A 23,515-nucleotide genomic window follows, 5' to 3' on the forward strand; every position below is an offset into this window, starting at 1 on the left:
ATCACTTGCATGATAATTTTGTGCAAATGATGCCATTACAGCATACTACATTAGGAATTAGCATTTTTGAGATCATAACTTCTTTTGTAAAAATCTTAGACAGTGACATTTCCATTGTTACATTATTTGTAGATCATTGTTCAATATTCATTTAATAAATTTCTCATAGAAACAAAAAACACTAAATTTTTAAAAATAGTATTTTATTGTGACTAGTAAAAGCATATAGTTGACACATCACATTATAAAAAAGGATATGCATTTTATATAGAATATGACAGGAGTATTTCTATAAAAGAAAATAATAGCATATGAAACAATATCTATTAATTTCATAAAAAAAATACAATAACACATTCTGCTGACAAATATATTTTGGAATATTAAATCTTATGACCTTTTTTAAATTTTTTACAGATATTTGAATTTTTTTTTTACAGTACAATAAATATTGCACTGCTTTTAAAATTTCACATTTCTGAAAACAGCAAGCATCTTCATATATGAATAACAATACTTTTAGCTAAAATTAAATAAAATTTTGAAAACATTTTGTACACAATATACATTCTAAATCTCTATAAATATTTTTTAAATTGCCACTAAAGAATTTTAGGACTACTCGTAACTTTAAAAAAAAAAATTTATTTACATTTGCTGTTTAATCTCTCCTATATTAAAAATTCTTTCATAGATGCTCAAAATTCTCTTTTTGATATTTTACCATTCATACAATAATGAGTATACTGACAGTCAATTAAATGAAATTACTATTTTACATTATTTTTAAAACTTGGCTTAGAAGAGTGTTCTTTTAACCATAAATATATATTGATTGTCTAATGAAATATTTTATTCTAAATTGCAGCTTATTAATGAATTACAACTATAATAAAACAATAAAATTAATAAATTAGTTCTAAACAATTTACATACTTTGACAATTTTGTTATTCTTTTGAAATCTCTCTATTTTAATTTTTAATAAGTACATGGGTATACAACTGTAATGAAAAAGTACTGTATTTATTTAAACCATTTCAGATTAAATGAAATTAATTATATGAAAATATCATCTGAAATATATTTAGTATATATTTTTGTAATTAACAAGCAGTTTTGAGTTATACCAAATTTCTAAAATGGGATTTCTGTAATTTTGAATTAAACAAAGATGGCACAAAATTCTCTCAAAATTCAACAGATCATAAATCTTATATCTATGCTATGCATACATTTTGGATGAAATAATGAATTCATGATTTTCTAACAATTCTTTAAGCATATTTAGTATTGCTTCTTTCGTTGTAATGTGTATTAAAAAAACAATTCATAGAGGTTTAAAAGTAAAATATTTCTATGAGCATGAAAGAATTAAGGAGAATAACTATATAATTAAAATTAATAAAATAACGACTTTTAACAAACAAATTTAAAGGTTTAGTACAACCATAAAAACTACTGCAAACTATTTAACTTTAAACTTTTCTTTCACAGAAAGTGAATAAATTGAAATAGAAATATATTCACTTCTAATATATTATTGAACAATTTATTACTCGGCATTTTGTATTCAATTGATTATTGAATGTGAATTCCTTCCATATCAAAAGAAAAGAAGGCACTAAGTGAAAATTTTAATTTGATTAAAGACAGCTCATATATATATTATTGCTCCCATTGTAATTTTAAACAGTAGAAATATCAATCAATAAATGAGATTTAATATTAATATCGACATACAAATAACTGTCTACATAAAGCTAAATCAATGATATGTTTTTTTTAGTAACAAAAAAATGACTGGTTATTCAATATAAGAAACATTAGAATTTTGACAACTAGACTGAAATAAATTCTCTTCATTTTATAAATCCAGATGAAAATGGTACTGTAGTTGAAAAGCAAAGTGAACCTTAGGATACACAAATCTATTTTTCAAGATAAAATGATTTTCATTTTAGAAGCAAAACAAACTTGCAGTGTAATATCCTCTACATCATTTAGCTTCTTAAGGGTTCTATTGAAAACAATTCAAATTAAATTATAACCGAAGAATTAAAATTTCCATTTTGTATCTTGATAAAAAATATCTTCCAATGCAGTTCCAGCTTTCCTTTTTATGATGCTATAAAATCTTTCAAATGAAACTTGATGGAAATGTATAATGGAACACAATCTTCATTTAATTTCATAAGCAGCTTTCACAAAGTTGAAATTAACAATTTTTGGTTTTTATAAAACTTCTCTTATAAAAATATTCCTATTTTTTTTCTACTGTTGCCTTCAAAATAATTAGAATCAGTAAGTTTTTATTTCAACTTTAAAAATAAACTAATACAGAAAGCAAGCAAAATTGAGATAATGTTCAATGAGGTTGAGATTCCTACAAGACCAAAGTTGTATGTGTGTGATTTGTATTTCTAAAAAAGCCTGCCATCAATACAGCAAGGATGATTCAAGTCTTATTGGTCCAAAGGAATCACAAAAATGGAAGACTTAGGAACATGCTTATGGAATATTAGGAAACACTATTGGGCTGAGGTGTAGCTGGTGGAGATGGTTTTGGACAGAGATTCTTGGAGTTAAATGGAGAAGTTCTAGAACAAAGGCGGGCCACCATTGGTTTACTGGTTCCCTTTCGAAGACGACACTGAAGTTGAAGATACGACTTTTCAAGTTCAATCATCTCCTGTAAAATAAAAAAAAATGTCTATAATTAAATCAAATTATTTCAAACTAAAATTAATTAAAACATGAAAGGTAAAATATGATGAACTAACATAAAAACAACTATATATCTATATGTTGAACTTAGGAAATTTTTTAAACAAAAGTTTTATATTAAATAAATTTTAAGCTGAAAAGTTAAAATAGAAAAAAAAATTTATTAATTAAAATTTAAATATATTTTTTTCATCATACATAAAATAGACATAAGAATCAAAATTTCGATAGGTAACTTCTAGGATTTTCATATTGATGAGAACATGAACAATTGTTGAGTGATGTTCCAGATTAGATACTTTTATTCAATAACTATTCAGAATTACAATGATATACTCATAATAGTTCTAAAGTAAATTCAAAATGCAATGCAAGCCAAACCAAAGCATTGATTTGTAGAAGCATTTTTTTAATATTTGCAGAATAAAAAAACTGACGGGAAAAAGATATAAAACTAAAATAAACTTACTCCACTAGTTTTCCTCATGAATTAATTTCCTCATTAAATTCCTCATGAATATTTATACTTTAACATAACACAAGAAAGAATAAGAGCTCTTAAAGCACATTTTGTTCAGTCATATTATAAAATCTTCACAGTAATCCCATTTTAACACAAACCTAAAATGCAATAAATCTCCCAGAAAAAGTTATGTCTTAAAAAAATTTGTAACAAAATGATCAAATGCTGTGGCTTTATAATCTACTATACTATGATATTTGGCTGGCCTGTTAAACAATGGTTAATTAATTTGCAGTAATATTAATTTCACCAAACTATAAACATTTCAATGCTCAAAAGGATGTTGTTATAATAGTTTTATCATATATTGATTCTGTTTCTAAATTTAGCCAGTTTTGTATTATTAAATATTTGTATACAAAAGTCGAAACCTTTACCTATTTCATCATTATTTATCTGAAACAAAAAGATTAATGAAAATAAATTAGCATGTTTCAATAAATTAAAGAGAAATTATAGTGTTAGTCACAAAGATATTACATGTGCATACTTTATTACTGAACTATTATGACTCGTTGACTATTAAACGTATCACTGTACACTATGAATACTGTACACTAAAAATATAAGAATGAATCTGTAAAAAATGCTAACACAGCATAGCATTTTCCATCATAGGCAATTGGTTATCTGTTAATTTATTTTTAACTAGCATTTAATCAAAACTTAAGACCTATTATATAAAAATATATCTGGTACAAAAAAGAAAAACTAAAATAATTAAGTTGCAATGTTCTCCTTCCAAGTCATACTATTTTATAAAATACTGTATTCTGTATCAGGCAGTCTTCTCAAATATTCAGTTAAAAATGCAATCCCCAGTATCAGCAAATACTGTTCAATTCAAACAAAGAAAGTTTACCTTTGTTTGCTTAGACAAAGTGATCTGAAGTTTGTTGAACTCTATCAGTTTCTGATTGAGAAGCAGTTTTAATTGATCGGCTCTTTGCTCTTCTTCTGTCAGTCGTTCCTGAAGCCTATCACATTCCTGTCTTGTGGACTGGATCTGTAAAAGAGAAACAGATCAGTTTAGAAATGTCTTATAAATAAATATTATTTAAATATTTAAAAGTAGAGGACAATAGAAAGAAGAAAAAATTCTTTAAAAAGAGGGATGTTGATATCCACCAAAAATGATATTCAATTCCACATGAAAAAAAATTTAAATTAAACCATTAAAATCTAATCAAGTCAAAACTCAAACGAACAAAAAGTAATGATAAATTTATGTTAAACTTTTCTCTTTTCTAATCAGGTTAGCAACTTTAAAAATTATTGAAAACTTAAAACTCAAGCACGGTAGATGATTATGAACATAAGTACAATGAAATATTCTTAAATATGTATTTTTATATAAGTGAATATTTATACTTTTTTATTATAAGTATAAATAAAAAAAAAGTGGAAACTTCTTGTAAATTCAAGTAAAAAAAATGCATATGATAACAGTTTTCTAGAATCAGAAAGGGAGAGAAAAATAAATTTTCAAAGAGATTTTTTTTTTTTCAATTGACACCTGAATTTGGAGTGTGAATGGATTAAAATTTAATACTAAGTATTTAAAACACCAAATATGAAATTGTAGCATGATTCATTGATGTACCCAAACCATAAATAATGGGTCTTTATGCATAACTGCTGGTGTTTTTATGCAAAGATCTTCACTCACATATCTCTGAGTACCTCCACATTTCAATAACATTTAAGTTACAGCTGATTTAGTGATTACATTAGAATTGAAGACATTAAAAAAAATTACTTTCTTCAGAGAAATACAAGGAAATTTGATAAGTATGAGCTTTAGACCATTTTTCAATTTTATTTAAGTAAGTTTCCATATTATTTTAGCGTGCACACATGCTAATGGTGAATAATAAAATTCCTCTCATACTCACAGGAATGGAAGGCTTGTGGTTGAAGTATTCTTCGTCATCTTCAAAGGCTGAATCAATGCGTCCGAACCCATTCTGACCACTTTCTGACCGGCACTGACAGGTGGGGGAACCCAACCTTTGCAACTCCAGACCCTTATGCAGATTTTCATTCTCCGCCTGAAGCCGGCGCAGTTCCTCTTCTTGGCTTGCTAATCGGGCTTCCATGCGATCGAACTTCTCTTGCCACGCCTAAAAATATCAAACAAAGCCGTGCATATAAGAAAGTATGATTAATAACGATTTCCGAAAAATATACAACAATCAGAAAAAATTAGTATTGATTATTCATTAATATAAAGTTCTCATTAATTGCTTGCCCATTCATTAGAATGAAAATAATTTATTATTTGCTAAACTGAGCACATAATTAAAAAAAAGATTTTGAGCTCCTGATAGCATAATAAGCTGCATACGTAATATCTTCTAAAACAGGATTGCCACATCAAAATGCACATCAATAGATTAAGACCAAGGATTTCTAAAAACAAAGCACGTAAAAAATAAATAAACATTTTTAAAAATGCTTAATTGAAGAAACTAACTGAAACACTTAATTTTCACAGAAACACTTAATTTTCATTAGAAATAAAACTTAAAAAAATTAATGGGTGGGTGTGGGTGTATTTGTAATGATATCTCTTAATCTAATTTAAATTTAAATAATTTCCTAATTTTTATCTTAGTTTAACTCATATTAACTTCATTTTAAAATGGTCTCTTATTTACTGATCTAATTCGACCTTTTTTTTATTTACTGCTACACGAGCTTTGTAAAATTGTTCAAATCCGCAAGTTCACACGCTCCGAGTGAAATGATAGAAATCCTTAATGTTTGCAACATTCTTTTAAACCTACCTAAATCAGCACGTGTCAAAGAAAATCCCTATAAGAATCTCATAGTATAAAATCCCCGAGGAAAATATTTCGGTCTCTTTCGCTCTTGTGTCGCGCTGTAGCCTCTCTTACTGCATTACAAGCAATACTTCAAATCTTTTTTTCATATTTTAACTTATAAAACTTAGTTTCATTCTTTGTTGGGGTTTTTTTCCCCCTTCTTCTTTTTAAGTTTGAATTAAACACTAAATGAGATTTTAATAACTAAGCTGTAAAACTATTTAATAAATAACTGTTAAAGCAACCTCTACCACATATGGAAAAGTTATTAAAGATAAAAAAAAATTGCTCTTATTTCTGTTTAATATATTTTTAATAGAGGGTATTTTTATATAAAAAAAGTAATGAAAATTTTGAATTACTTTAAAAATAAGTTTAAATCAAAGTAAAAACTGAAATATAAGGTAAAGAACCACCATGACGTATTTTATAATTATTTGTAGTGGGATCCATGAGAAATTAAAATATAAATAGTTTCTCACAACTCACTCGATTCGTTTCTTCTTTAACTTTTCTGATTTCTTCTTGCCATAAAAAATTGTCTTCCAATACTTCTTTCTTTGACTTTTCCCTCAGATCTTTCAAAGCCTATAAAAAAACCCAAGCTGGCCATTATTAAAAATCAACTGAAAAATTTCATTCATTATCTTAACACACGCATAAACATATTTTAAAAAAAAAATTATTTTTAATAATATAATTTTTTTTTTCTTTTTTTTCGTACAGTTGATTAGATTACTGTTTTTTGTTTGCTTGCATGATTTCAAAACTAATTTTACATAATGTGAAACATTCATCGCGGCTAAAGTAAAGGAATGCAGTACAATCGCCAAACTGCAGTCTTTTAATTGCAAACGGTGGTGACCTAGTTTAGTTTAGTTATATTAACGTCCCGTTGTAAAGCAACACGAGGGCTATTTTTGGGACGGACCTCGTAATTTTGAACAGCGGTCAGATGACGACACCTGAGCTGGCACCCCCTCTCTCCACACCACACCAGCGGTAGGACGTTTGGCATTACGGATTTAACATGCAACAGACCCCCTTACACGACGGTTCTTCGGGTCTCGAACCTGAAACCCTACGGTTTACAAGCCGAGACCTTACCACCAGGCCACCGCGGCCCGGTGGTGACCTAACAGTATTCTACAGTTAATATTTCACGACTTATCTACTGTTTCGCATGATTTGGCTAAGATTTGCGAAAAATTTGTATCATATTCTTTAGTTTTACCTCAACCTTCTTTAAATGAAACAGCACCAAAGCCAAAAAAATGTCGCGACGCTTCATATATAATATCCACATTTTTGTTTTCTCATAAAGCACAGATTGCAGCATTTCATTCTCGATTTATAAGGTTTTACAAAACTGCATAAACAGAACTCAAAAATACTTTTTATACAACTCGGAAATGTGAAAAAGTGCCACAATATAAAAAACAGAATAAAAATTGGAAGTCGAAACTAGACGAGATAATATTTTGCGTTCATTTGAAATTAAAACATTGTTTCTTCCGAAATGCAGAGTAAAAATAATGTATGCATTGTTAAGTGGGTTTGAAACAAATAATATAACTATTTGCATATCTTATGGTAGCACTTAGACCTGAAATTTGTTTCTGAATTATTTAAATCTTTAATGTTACAGTACAAGATAATAGAGAAAGGGAATATATTTCTCTTTTACAGAGGATTTATATTTCACCAGAAAAAGGTGAAATCATCAGTTTATGAATTGATCACATGCATTAGATTACAAATAATTTATCCGGCGATAATTCGTCATATTAAACTGGAATGTGGCTCGCTTGATGGAAGCATGGAGTTCTTTCTTATACATTTCACTGACAGAGAAATGATTACACTTTCAAAAATATTACCTCCATTTGCTCATTATTCTGAGCTGTAGCGCGAAAAAAGAAAATGCTACTAATAATATGAAGACTACGGTGAAAATACTATTCATGAAGAAAAGCTTATTAAAGCAGAATAACAAACAGATTATAAGAAAAGCGTTTTCGAAACGAATATAAAACAATATCTTTAAATGCTCTTCTTTTAAAGGGGTTCAGCGCACTTTGGAACATCGCAATCCGTCTTTTAGAAACATCATCTATATATAGCGATGGTGTAATCAATTTTCAACAGAAAAAGGCAGCACACTTTCATTCGAAAAAGGGTTTTGTAGGCCAAAAAGTAACGTTCGTGTAGGAGGGGGTCATCACTTATTATTAAATATAATTTTATAAAAAAATAGTTTCGAATTTTTGTACAAAAAACAAAAACATTTATTATTAAAGTTTTTTTTTTTTTTTAATGAATGAATGACTTGAATTGAATGTAAATAGTGTGAGATATAGTGACAAAGGCTGCTGTCCTTTGAGGAAAGGTTAAAATTAGTAGATATAAACATATTTGAGAGCTTCCATTAAGATGCCTACAAAAAATGTGTAACTTGATGAAGGTTTTAAACCCACATCCTAACTCTATCTTGTTGCTATCCATCAAAAATTACTTCACTACCCACAGTTTAGGAACCCTTGGGCAAGCAGACCAAGTATAACAAAATATGTATATCAAATATTAAAAATAAAAAAAATGAATGGTAAAAATCCTTTTCCAAAAGACATATACAAAAAGAGAGAGAAAAAAAGTAAACTTACTTTTCAATTATGAAAAGTGATGACTCAAAATGATTTCAAATATTTATTGACTTATAACGTAAAATATGCAGAATTAAAAATTTATTCAAGTAGAACTTAACAACTCATATAGATTCAATTAAAATAATACACAAGAAATACTTCATCTGCTTTCCTTTGCATTTGATCAACGTTTTTAATCTTTTAGGCGCAGATACCATTATACCCCACCCCATGCTGGCTTGTTTCCTCCTCTTTCTTAATAATTTTTTCCCACTCTTCTTTATTTGAAAATGCTTTTTTTCGGTATTACGCCTATAAATGATTAGGTATAGGGACAGGCATTTAAAATTATCATTAGGCCTATTCTGTTTATGCATAACTAAGTTTCCGATTTTTTCTGCTGCCATACATCCTGGACTAGAACTGTAAATATTCATATACTATTAAACCAGCGGAAGTGACTACTAAAAGTGTTATTCTCCCTCCCCCCCCCCCCCACCTCTCAAAAAATATAGATCTCGGGGGAGACAAAGAATTGCGTAAAATGACGTAAAAACAATTAAGAAATATTAACTTTTCGTGTGAATTTTTATTGTGTTCTCCATAGCGAGTTCTTTGGCGGTTTGCAAGCGGTAAACAGGATCGAATTTGGGTTTTAGATGTGGTTCTCACAACCGAACTAAAATTTGGCGCAGAATTCCCATGTCATTCGTCTCTGAGTAATCGCATTAACGTGTTTGGAAATGTACAGGCGGTTCAACCCGTTTCATTCATCCGGCTTTCTTCGTTTTGTGTTTCACTTGTAATCGAACAGCCAGACAGACAAACTTTTGAACAGATTTTTGCTCAAAATTTGATAGAAATCTGCAAATTTGGAGTTAAGACCATATACCAAATTTCATCTATCTACCGCAAAGCATTTTGAGTTATCTTTGTCACAGACTGATAGACATTTTCCTAAAATGTGTTTCTTCGAAAACCAAGAATGTCTAAAATACCGTCAAAATCTCAGGTTCGAAATTTTTCGATCATTACAATACTTTCTCTATACGAGAAAGTAAAAATGAATACAACAATAAACCAGCAATTCAATGGTCACATTCCATTTGGTCAAGCAACTAGAACAGATTATGATTTAATTATGTCCCAAGCAACGATTTCAAAGAAATCCTCCATACTGTTGCGAAATTAGTTAAAATGAGTGATACTATTCGACCACAAAAAGAAATTCGTTCTAAGATTGATAAAAGAGCTAAAAACCGCAAACACTTAGTAATATTGCAGCAAGAATTTTATACTGGTTATATAAGATCTGGAATTTTTAATCAAAATCATTATTAAAATCAGAATATATCAGAAGTTAGAGATTGGCAACATTTTATTTTTTGGAATCTGATATAGCATAAGATGAAGCAGAAGCATAAAAATGAACATTTTAATTTTCTGATGTATTTTATTTTCTGTAAAATGATATTGCATTTCAACGCCACTGCGAGAGATATGAAACACAATATTACATCCAATAAAATAGTGTTGAAAATTATCTTAAAGTATTTTATGTTTAAGTAATTCTGTTATTTGCAATTATTATTTTTTGAACAATTATTTCTATCCTAAATATGCCAATTAATGCTGCTGTTAATAGATGACTCTCAAAACTATAAAGAGTGAGTGGCGAGTAGTTGCTTTTTCTCTCGCATCGGCGTGACTCATTAGGTACAGCTACCTCGCTCGCTATTTGTGGTAATGTTATATATTATCGTACATGTTATGTGATTTTTCATACATGGTGAGTGTATGAAAAATGTGATGTCGAATTACAAAAATAAATAAGCAAAAGGCAACCAAGAATTGTTCATTGGATGAAAGACCGCACAACCAATTTCACATTAAATATAATTGATATATTTGGGCGGGATTAAATTTATAAAACTAGCAACTGATATTCCATATCATAAAAATCTATGCTTAAAAAGAGTTATTATAATAGATCTCTTTCTATGGTTCAACGAAATATGTCAAACTATGAAGCAGTTGTCTGCATATTCTAAGTTAGTTTTAACTGACGTTGATGAGTACATTATTATTATAAAGGTTTTTTTTATTATTATTATTAATTTAGCACCCTCACTCATCTAGACTGCCTGGTTGGGTGTAAGGCTGTTGTCGGCTGATGAAGAAACAAAATCAAAGGTACAGTTAGTTATCAGTTTCATTTTTACGCCCCATTCCAAATTCGGTTGTCCGATTGATCCATGATCGGCGTTGTTGTAAATATCCATAAGATCATAATGATTCGTTTCACCATAAAAATGAAATATCAAGAACACACCAATTTTAACGATGAAGAACCGGCTGCTCCTACATTATTAAGTAAACAAGGTAAACGGAACAACAACATCGGCGAACAGTCTCGTTTAAAGTTGTTGCACAATCAAGTATTTGGCTGCTCGTCTTCTAACATTTTGAGTTGGAACGACTACAAAGTACATAGTCTTTTACATTTTTATAGCAATAGTGGTAACAGTAATTTCGGTGATTTTAAAAACATTCAGTGCCACGTCCCTGGTAAATAAAACGCGTGTTCAGTCAACAGTTCGTAAGGTGAATCTGGGTGAGAAAAAAATGAACTCAGAAACAAATGCATGTAGTGTATTGAGGCTGTCATTATGCGGGAAAACTGAAACATCTTTTGTGTGAAACAGACAAGGCAAGCCAGGCGGAAAAAACGTCTGACACGATGATTTACACATCGCCCAAGGTCGTAGAAACCGCCAATTAAACAAAGACTACTGTTTTCTTTTGTAGCACAGCGGCACAGAAATGGAATTTTATTACAAAAATCGCACAGAATACACCATTCGGTCGTGACACGAACATTGCAATTAATGCTACAGTAAATAATTTTAAAAAGAACCCTAAAATAGGAAAGTAAGCATCTGAAATCTGTTCTGAATATTTTTTTTTTCATTTGAAGATTAATAAAGAATTAAAATTGACTACGAAATAAAGAACATAGGTAATGAATTATTATGAAATAGAGAAAGAAAAAAAAGATATATTCTAAAAATAGAATTCCAAAATTTCAAACTATACGTAGTTTTATTTTAGCATTTATAATAAACTTCAGGAATATGGTATGAAAAACATGCAGCAAAATAGTCAGAAACGAAATTTTAATTTATGTATCCTTAGATGATGGGTTTTATTCATCGATTTTATAGCCAAGCAAAAAATTACCATCCAATCATATGCACATGGTGTCAATCATAATCCAATGAACTTCTAATTTGAATTACGAAAATCAATGAAGCTGGGATATTTGAATCTCATGAATGTATCTAATAAAATCTGGAAATACATTTGAATATGAAATTAATTATTCATTTAGAATTTTTTCTAAATGAGAACAATTTATTATACTTAAAAAACAAAACTTCCAAAATGTCAAAAACCGAAAATGTCTTTCGAAACAGGCACATAATATAGAAGTAATAAGGCTATGCATTCGGGAGGGAAAAAAATTTATCACTTGATGAAGTTATTTTTAATTTCTCGTATAAGTACTGAGCATACACTAAGTACTGCAGTCATCAAAAAATCCGACTCTAAAACGTTTTAGATCTCCACAATTAAAAGATGGGAGGAGAGGGGATGGAATTATGTCTGTATGTCTATCTGTCTGTTAAAGAATATTTACATAAATACGATAACTTAAAGGTTCAACGAGTTAGATAAATGAAATTTGGTAACTGGTTCTTGTACTAAATTTGTAAATCTACACCAAATTTTTGATTAAAATTGGTACAATTTCCAATTAGCCTTATCCATTCCCGTCACTGTTCCCTCAACACATTTACATGTCTGCAGACAAACGTTTTACCTTTACATTGAATGACAATATATTTTTAAATTACAAAATTTATCTATCTATGAGTTCGCATCCATATTCAAGGGAGGTTTCCTTTATTGTTTGTTGTGGCGCTTCATTTCCAATTTTTCTTTTCTTCTTTTTTTTTTTTTTATTATTATTATTATTGATGCCAGTTGAGAACAACGGATTACACAATACACAGGCATCTAAAGACTTTTCATCTCATGTTTTAAATTATTATTTTATTGTGGAAACATAAGAGAAACTCAAAGACAATATTCTCTATTTTTTTAACATTATAATTCTTTTATTCATTATCCAAAAACACAATTAAAAAATTGAACTAAGTAAAAAAAAGACATTTTTTTTTTATTTTTAAACAGAGAGGAAGGAGGAGGAAAAAAAAACTTGCAGGCATGACAATACAGTTATGATTGCTATAGTGATAATACAGTTATGATTCCAAAGTTGAAGCATTAAATAAATTCATACTTCATATTCTCTTTCGACAAGGGACTAAATCATAAATTTAAAGATCTGTTATCACGGGAAAGCAATAAAAAATGCCTACTATCACATAAAAAAAATCAAAGAACAGTATCTTAGGTATATAATTTACAACCCATCTTGATGTCTGTACATAATTTTCAACAATGTTTTTCACAGTTTCTCTGTATGGAAAATTTAGCACAACAACTTGCATGAAACGAGTTTTTCTCAATCATAAAATTTCACAAATACACCGGATTACTGCAAAGCTTCATTTTTCAGTAGAACACTCAGCTAAACAATAAAAATACAATTTCTGAGCTGCGAGGGTTTTGATGTAAAATACGAATCTCTGTCACCAATTATTATCTCATTTAAAAATCACTAGTTCAAATTTCTCATTTCAGATGACTTCGGAATGTAGATACAGATGGACAGATTATTCAACACGTCAAATACTTTCGAAAATTGGATACAGAATGAGCATTACGGATGGAATCCTATTACGTCCTCCGTTGTTTCCAGTGAAATGTGCGTTCGAGTTCTCAGTGGAAGGATGGACGCAACCCACATTTCACCTCACATATCCGCACACAAAGGATCCTTTAATGGACGAAATGAAAAGAAAAAGAGAAAAACAAAATTGCTCCATCCGGTGAAGAGGAAATGAATTGCAGCTACGATTTCCGATTCGCCACTGAAGAGAGATGCCACTTGGTATCTCACAGGACACGAAATGGTTTTTCCTTTTGGAAATGCCGCACAAGCAGCGGTGGATTTTGATAAAATAAGTCAAAGGTCAATCTGAGAAGCAATATGTCTAACAAGCTGAAAAACATAGAATTGAATCCAAATTTCGTAACAGCAGGCTCAATCCGCCTCTGCCGTTACATATCTAAATTAAGTAAAGTACTCATTTGAGTATTAGTGAAAGGAACTGATAAGATTCTGGTGTACAGATTTTCAGGCGAAGAGGACTATGCCGTGAAACCAAGATAGATTTCTTTTAGAGAGGCAATTTGAAACGTCATTTTTCAAATGGAGCCAGAGTAGAAAATAGACATTGGGCGTTCAAAACTGTATTAATTACTGGATTCACTTCAAACGTTGATGTATGATAATCTGTTAAGTCATACATTTTTAGAACATATTAATATAAAGCCCTCCCCCCGTCCCAAAAAAAAAGGAAAAGAAAGGAGAGAAAGGCCCTCTATTGCTTGAGAGCCTTGAAAATTATCTTTTGCTTTTAATCTCGTCTTTCTTGCATTTTCGTCAAAAAAGATTTTTCTTCTTTCATAAGAGGAAAGATTTATTAGGGGGTGGTATTTTCTTAAATCTTCACTGCGTCTGCTTTTACCTGATTACAAACACAGACATACACTTTGCCAAGGACGTTTTCAAGAAAGATTTCAAAATGACCTTGGAGTGTACATCTTTTTGAAACAACTTTAAAACGTTGTAACTTCAAAGTAAGAATTTTTCCTCCACGAACCTTCAGTGATGAAGAATGTTTTTTCTCGACTTTTAAACCGCGTTTTTTGTGAGCAAAGGACAGAATCCGAGTTCATTCATTCACCGTAACGAATGAGCACATAACATTAAAAAAATACTTTGGTCTTTAAGAGATTAATAATTATTTCATGTAACATAGATTTTCTAATTACGAAGAAGTAGAGATACAGTTTACGCTGCTAAATTTCTCCTTTATAATACTTTTTAACTTAATTTAAACTTTTTTTTAAAATTTGGAAATCTAAATTTTTGTAAGAAAATATAAATAATTTATAAATATCAAAAAAATTATTCAGAAAATAATTATATTATAAAGTAAATATTAAAAGAAATTAGCAAAGATGTCTTGGATATAATCATTACTTGTCAAAAGAAGAAATAAACATCAAACGAAATAATTTAAAATAATTTCTTTACTTAATTTGCTAAATTTGAGAAATGCTTGTTTGTTTATTCATTAATTCATTACATAATTTTGATATTCAATAAAAAAAATTAATTTAAGCTGATCCTTATTATTTAATCAACACACCACATTTTTTTAGAATGTTCGAAAATAATAACTAAATAAAAGATCATTGTAGATTGAAATTTCTTCATTTTCTAATCATTATTTTAGGTTTTGAGCAAAAGTAATCAAAAAATATCAAAAAGCAACAAACTTTTTCAAACGATAACAAATAATAAAAAAGGAGAAAAAATAAATGGAGTAGGAAGAAGAGGTTCTCAAAAATAACAAATATTCAAACAATAAGCATATTCAAAATTTCCACTACTATTCAATATTTTCGATTTCCAGATTAAGAATTTTCACATACTTAATTGAATTTTAACTTTTAATATAGCATTAACAAACAAATGGAATTCAGCACTGACAAACAGAAGAAAAAAATTAATTAATTTCTCAACACAATTATCAAATCTTCCATGAAATTTTTAATCAATGTGATAAAAAAATTATCTACTTATAGATCAGCAACAAAAATATGGAATATATATATATATATATATATATATATATATATATATATATATATATATATATATATATATATATATATATATATATAAAAGAATCCCCCATTACCCGGACAGCCGAAAATTTCACCAAACGTTTTTCACTGAAATCAAATGAAGATATTGATACTTTTGAGCCACAACTTCCATTAAAACCAATCTTCAAATAAACCTTGCTTAATCTCATAACGAGTGATTCGCATAATGAGCAAAACAAATCGGAAAAAAGTGACTCACTAAATGAGCGATGTTTCGCAGAACAAGTGGCAAGTAGACATTAGATGCTGGGTTGTCATAAGATATGAGCAGTTATTTGAAAAGGAACTTGAATACAAGGATGAAGTTTTGGCCGCGTAACCGAATGCGACTCCGAGGTAAGCAAGTACCAGTGAAGCCTAATTCAAAAAGATAGCGTCTCTGGCCAAGTTTATGAGGCTGGAGGTGGATAGCAATGGCATCAATGAGCTGGTGGAAGCTAAAATTACTAAAGAGCTAATGAAGCAACTTTTTGCAGTGATACGGCAAAAAGTTGGTATTTGATCAGGAGAGGAGGAAACAGCAAATTAACAACCTTTCAGCTCCAGAGAAATAAGGAAGATGGTAGCAGCATGATAAGCAATTGCATTGTAGCATCACTCGAATCAGGTAATGAGTTCGAATATTTATTTACCAGTAGCATTGCGTTTGATTTAGGGAAATTTTGAAACTTAGCCGAAGTCAAATGTCCTTAGACAACCTTCTTACAAAAGATAATGAATAATTACATTCTATATACTTGTTTCAGTATTTTTTTCAAAACGGAACACATTGCAATGTTTTATCCAAATTTTATACAGATTCTTATAGAAAAAAAAAATCTTTTTGCTCACTGAATGTTTCGAAGTATTAGTTTGTGCTCGATGAACGAGATTCCACTGTGCTATAGCGACACTCTAAATCCTCCAGATGAATTATTTCAGCACCCAAGCTGTCATCTATCTTCTATTCATTTTAGTGTGCAATTCCCCCATCCTTATTATTATTATTTTAATAATTCCAAAAATATTAAAATATTCAATTATCATCATGAACCAATAAATCTAATAATAACCAATAAATTTAAGAAAGTTAGCGCGCGATTGAGGTCAGTGATAATTCGATTAAAAAAATCCAATCTCATACACATGAAGCATGTTTAAAAAAACATCGACGATTATTTTAAAATTCTAACTGAAGACGTGAAATAAAACCACCAATAGAAGCAGGGTCGTTTAGAAACACAATAAGAGAGGAAGCTTTCTTATGACAGAGGAGGGAAAATCGAGAAAATTCCAAAATAAATGTTTTTAAAATATAAATTGATAACAAATTGCCGCTCATCCGAGGAATCGAGTGGCGCGGATAATGCTCTAAAAATGTCCATAAATAAACACAAAAATATTTTTTTAATAATTTCTTTTTAAAAAAACAAGGATGTCTAGAGATACAATCAACAGTAGATTTCTGTATTTATTTGTTAGCTTACTTTCAAACAAAAAAATAATTTTTCCGCACTCTTTTTTTTTTTTTTTTTCTTCTCATATCAAAGGTTAAATTAAAACACACATTTTAGAATGAAAAGCTGTGGATAATCAGTCGGGCGTTTACTCTATCAATAAGCTGTGAATCAACGGCAATAATAAATATTCGCATATTTAATTATCATGACTAAACATGCGGAACCGGAGATTTCAGCATTTCACATCCGCATGGGAACAGGATGGTTTTCATCAAAGGGCAAGAAATAAAGGAACTTGGGCTCGTCAATGGCGTGACATTGAGCTCGCTGCTGCCATGGCAACGGCAGACGCTCCACCAGGCAACTAACGAACAAGATTCTCATTCAATAGAGTATTAACAGGTCTGTTCCATATCGGAAAAAAAAAAAAAATCGGTTGCTTTCTTCAAATTACTATGTATCAATGGATCATTAAAACGGATTAAAAGAGTCACTGTCAGGTTTTGATCTGATTTTTTTATAAGGATAAAAGGGAAATTAGATCATAAAAACAGTGCAAAATTTTACTTGTAACGATCATAAATGCAGCATTTTATTATACAAGAGCTACGGACCCTTCGAATTTTTCTTGTTCAAAAATATTGAGAAAATTGATATTGATAGGAAAAGATTTTAAACTATTATATTCCAAAACCCTGGTAATAAGTATTTTGGTGAGGAAGTTGTTAACCAAAGAGTGCACATGTACACGATCATTTAAAAAATTCATTAGAACAAAAAATGTCTGAAAGGACATAGATTAAAAATTTTGAATCTCGGTTCGAAACTGTGGATCCTATTCTACGAAAGTTCTGTCGGTTAGGCAGGAGTTTCTTGCTGGTTTTTTCTCCAGTGCAAGAGTTTCTTGCTGGTATAAGGTGAAATTTTGGAGCTGTATTTTGTTTGTTTGATTGTATGATTATTTTTAGATCTCAAAACACACTCCGTATTACTTCAAAACGGGGTATTCATTTAGCCAGAATTTCAAAAATTAATAATAATTATCCTTAAAAGATTCAAACTGCAGTTTGTCATTATATCAATCGATCACTTTTGAACGAATTCTAATTACTCTCTCTATTTCTTGGGTTTCGAATACATATGCATAAACGGGGCATAAAATCTCAAGATTAGAAATTTGGTGAACAATTCCTCTTTTTAATGAGTATAGAACCATGAAAACAATTTGTTAAACAGCAGAATGTTTTAATTTTTTTTTTTTTATCTTATGTCATTTGCAGCAATGATTTCCCCCCCCCCGTCGTGAACATCATTAACATCAATCCCAAAGTCAATATGTCATACCTCAACATAATAATTGAATAATATTTCCAAAAATAATTTTTTCTTCTTCAGAATGTTTCAGTTATCTACAATAATTATGTGGAAGAAACATCAATGGAAAAGCTACGCAGTTTTAAAACTTTTACAAAAGTGAATCGAATGAGTTCTATTGCAGTACGATAATAATAGGGTCGTTTAAAATATTTTCAGTTCTCCAATTAAATGCAAGATGTAGTATTTTAAAATTATAAACATCAAAATCAAATTAATCGGAGAAGTCAAGTCTATAAATACATTTCATAATTAAAATTTAAATTTGTTTCGATCGAATTAGTATTTCTATAGAAAACTGAAAATTATAAGAAAAAGTCAAACGAGAGTCGTATAAAATCTTACAATGCAAGGGAAAAATCGGATCGTATTTATTTTTTTTTAAATAATTAGAATAACTAGTAGTTCATCAAAATTATAATATTTTAATTAAATTTCTCAACAATCTGCTCAGAAGATATTTTAATTGAATTTAAGTTTAGTTGTCTAATTAAATAAAATAGCATATATTATTAAAATGTCATTAATAACAAAATATACTATTTTCAATTTTTGTGCAGCATATTGTCAAAAATGACTAATTTTAATTCAAAAATAGAACGAAATAAATTTACTGAGAAAGAGGGTAAATTTAAATATAAATTAAATGCTAAATTTATATTCAATTTTTTTATATTTTTTAAACATAATTAAGATAATAAAAAAAACTGCGTTAATGATGCAAATATATCAAACACTGTATTTTAAACCAATATATATATATATATATATATATATATATATATATATTATTTCAGTATTTCGTTTAATTTACACAAAAATAAATATCATCTAAAAAAAAGTTAACTTTTCTAATCCAACAAGGCAATTATATAAAAAAATTTCAAATAAAAGTTTTCTGATAAAAAAACAAAAACAATTTTTAAAAAAACTACTTCAAAACATTTATAAGATTTCATTTTAAAATTTTGCTTTCCTAACACAACAAAAGAATAAAAATAATCTTTGCACGAAGGGGAAAAAGTACGATACATTAAAACCAACAGTTGAAAAACCTGTTCAAATCCATAAATATGGGAATTTATGGGATAAAAAAAAACCAGTGCAAGTGACTGATTGGACAAGATATAAAAATACATATAAAAACCAAGTCACGCCCAGCCAATCGTGTGAACCCGCGCAGTTACCAAACACGTGGTTCCAAAAAAGAGTACTTACTTTGCGCATGTCCGCCAATCTTTTGTATACATCTTGGTGACAAAGAATGTTGGTCTTGAAATAGTAATGCTGGGCAGGTATATCGGTCATCTCAAATTAATTCGAAAAGAACAAGCGGAAATATCGTCTGAAAAAAGAACGATCTTATCGTTCGTCATCAAACGGAACATTTAATGTCAGAACACAGGAAAATGCAGCAACGTTCTTTTACCACAATGTTACCCACAGACAAGTGACCGTAAAGTTTAGGGTTGCTGTAGCGAGAATGGGGCTGCGCCTAACTCTTCGCCAAGTTCTTGTCGTCATCTGGGAAGGATGCAAGTGTAAATTAAAAGCGTAGGTGGTGGCTAAACCATCTGCGAGGGTTATTAGAAAAAAGTATCGCGATGATCGTTTCATCTCATTCTAGAAAACAAATCTCTTGCGTAAAAAAAGCGTTCTATTAGTTTCTCGTCCGATTTTAACGTGCTCAAATTTTAAAGCTATTATTTAAAAAGTCATAGTCGGATCGGAACTTTATCTCACCTTATTTTCTTTTATTTCCGTTCTTCTGAAAGTAGCATCTTTCAGACAAACAGCAGGATGAACTGTTGGAAACCTAAATTAAAAATAACAATACAATTGTTTTATAGTAAAAAGAATATTTTATTTCAGATGTAATTCACATATATTTCTACACAAATAATTGAGGAGAGAGGGGCTAGTTGTAACAGTTTTTGGAAAAATGTTTATATTTTTAAGTGCAATTCTTTGATTGTAAAGGCTGTCTTTTATCGATTAATTATTCATTCATAATATACATCACAAAGATATTCGACAATTTTGTTGATTTTAGCATTCAGATATATTTTTCAAAACTTCTTGGTCGTTACAATTTGCTTCGGACATGGGCCAAGTTCTAACAATAAAAACAATAGTACCTAAAATTATTTTCTCTTTGGTATTTTTACATTTATTAAAGTGCCTAAGATGTTTGGTAATCATAATCACTTGCCAGAGTGATTATAAATGACAGCAAGTTGTTTAAAGTCAATTCAGTATAAGGCTATTTAACCAATCAACGTAAAATGCATTCTGCGTCAGTTAATGCAAACAAATTAGACTGCTTCCTGTCGGACACATTTTGCACCCACAGTTTAAAACCCATTCTCCTTCGGAACTGCGGGTTTGACTGTTTTTCTTACACTAATTCATTAATTATTAAATAATAGAGTACAGGGAATACAGGAGGTGTAGATGCTCCAGGCATCAGTCTTGTGAGGGACCTCAGGCACAAAGCAATAGTACTGTTATTTCACTTCTCAAAACGAAATATGCCTGGGATAGAATAAAAAATAAAACTCTAACCCGGAACGTTTTTCAACCTTCCGTAGCATTAATATAAAGTATTGATAGCAGTCCAAATTAGAATTTTGTTGTTGTTACTTATGGCACTTTACAAGTCCGCTGACAGTTATCTCAAATTAACATTTTTTTTTTTTATCATAAAGTGCTCTGAGTGTAAAATATTTAAAAATATGCCTTAAACGTTTAAAAAAATTTTCCATGCAGAGACGATCATGGAATGGCAAAGCAAAAGCAGAGCCAGCCTTAACCCTTGAACCTTTACCTATGAACCAGCCTTAACCCAGAATCTTTCAAGGAGTCATATAGGACGACGAAGCGGCGAATCACCTGCCAATGCATCGTGCAACAATTATATTGTAATTTACACTGGAGGAGGCAAAGAAGCGCGCCGCTCGCTCCGGCCACATGCAGCGAGTCCTTGACGCACTGTTCTTGTTGTGATGCGGCAGATGTGTCTAATTGCCATTTAACTTTCTGAAAGGGTGAATCACTTAACAGCACACAATGTGCGACAGTTCATCCTCAATAGAACCATAACTCTTCTAAATGAAGTCTTTCCTGGTTGAAATTGCTTCATATTCTTGTCAAGAGTTAATTACTACAGCCGACCATGGCGTAGATGCAAAAGATATTGTCACATTCGTTCGCTGCCATGATTCATTCCTGAGATTAGGACCACTTTCTAATAAGATGCTTGCTTTTTTGCCATCTTTTAATTGTAGTAGAGAAGGGAATATCTAATTAGATAGCAGGTATGAACTACAAGTGATTCACACGGTGAGCAAAGGATTAAAACAATCAGATGTAAATTACATACACATATGAATACATACTAGTTGCCTTTTGCGACCGATTTGTTCGTCCAGATCATCGAATTTTTAAACTGTTAAATAAATAATACGGAATGCATTTTTTTTAATTCACGTTGTTATTTGATATGTCCGAAAAACATAACTTAAATTGAACTAGTTTATTGCAAATTAAAAAGTATACATAATACGAAATAAAAGCGAAAGTGGAAATCTTACGACGTCAATGATTGGAAAAAGCACATCATTGAATGTTTTGATGGATGAATTTGAATTCCATCATAATCTATACTTATATAAAGCTCAATGTGTGTGTGTGTGTGTGTGTGTGTGTGTGTGTGTGTGTGTGTGTGTGTGTGTGTGTGTGTGTGTGTGTGTGTGTGTGTGTGTGTGTGTGTGTGTGTGTGTGTGTGTGTGTGTGTGTGTGCGTGTGTGTTTGGCGCTCTACAGGCCAGGTCATTTGACATATTATCGAATTAGATAATATCTCAAATAAACTACATACACATGTATACCTTGGAGGTTGGAAATGTGCACATGGGGTCCCTTTTTTGAATTTTTAATTAGAATTTTAATTATTAATTAAAAACTAACTTTCCCGCCAAAAAAATCTTTTCATTTTCCCCACCGCCAAATGAGTAAGGTTTCAATTTTTTTTTTTTTTTCCCACGCTAATCAGGCTAGGCTTAAGATTTTTCGGCCGATTATTTCAAACGATTCTCTTTATTTTCTTATTGTTTGATACATTTAAAATTAAACATTGTTAATTAATTGATCTTTCAGATTCATTCATTCATTCATTTTGAATTATAATAAAACAGAATAAAGAAAATTAAAAATTTCTGATCTGCAAAGCGTTACCTCAACTGGCGTAGAAAAATACACGCATTTGAGTTACCGTAACTGGCGTTGAAAATTCACGCATGCGCATTGTGTTCTGATTGTTGACAAAAATTTTCAACGGATGATGAATTGATTTAAATTATTTTTTAGGTTAATTGTGTGCTTTTGTAATTAAATTGTATTTATGTTAGTTATATATTTTTTTGTATCTTAATATATATAAATTACGTGTCACGTTGTTTGTCCGCGATGGACTCCTAAACTACTTAACCGATTTTAATCAAATTTGCACAACGTGTGCAGTTTGATCTAACTTAAAAGATACGATAGCTTACATCTCAATTTATAGCCGCAATATTTTTTATTGCAAATTATTTGTTCATTATTTGACAGTTACAATTATCTGTTAGCTCCAAGCGATTCTAACAGAGAGCGGTATCTGTTGACTGGATTGAGTAAGTATTCTTACAGATGGCGCTGTGTTAAAAGTAGCAACGTTTCACATAAGCTACAGTTTAATAGCATAACCACCACGTGATGCTGAGGCTAAAATATAAGTTAAATTTATTTCGTCGTAAACGCAATACAGTGAAATTCAATTGTTCTTACTTTTTCAATTTTTGGTATTAGCATGGCCGACCACGTGTTATTTAGACTGAAGTATAGATTGAATTCATATTATAGTAAAAGTAATACAGTGGAATTCTTCTTGCTTTTTAATTATTAGTGCTTCATTGTTCAACAATTTTTAATTAAAATATATACATGTAAGTATTATCACATATTTATATTATTATATATTTGCTATACATCAAATCACACTGTATGATATA

General features: G+C 30.0%; 1 protein-coding gene across 3 annotated transcripts in view; it reads right to left on the reverse strand.

The window, feature by feature from the left end:
* Nucleotides 1–236: 236 nt before the first annotated feature.
* LOC129966552 (uncharacterized) overlaps nt 237–23,515 on the reverse strand; it is a 121,081-nt gene continuing 97,802 nt past the window's right edge. For all 3 annotated transcript variants that reach the window (XM_056080998.1, XM_056080996.1, XM_056080997.1), the window contains exons 7-11: nt 20,209–20,281; nt 6,567–6,665; nt 5,145–5,372; nt 4,112–4,255; nt 237–2,691 (exon numbers count right to left, since the gene is read on the reverse strand). In XM_056080998.1, the coding sequence (XP_055936973.1) occupies nt 2,521–2,691; nt 4,112–4,255; nt 5,145–5,372; nt 6,567–6,665; nt 20,209–20,281 (715 nt within the window). In that variant the 3' untranslated portion in view covers nt 237–2,520. The remainder of the gene's footprint in view (nt 2,692–4,111; nt 4,256–5,144; nt 5,373–6,566; nt 6,666–20,208; nt 20,282–23,515) is intronic.

The sequence above is a fragment of the Argiope bruennichi genome, chromosome 4 (assembly GCF_947563725.1).
Source record: "Argiope bruennichi chromosome 4, qqArgBrue1.1, whole genome shotgun sequence".
Taxonomy (NCBI): Eukaryota; Metazoa; Arthropoda; class Arachnida; order Araneae; family Araneidae; genus Argiope; species Argiope bruennichi.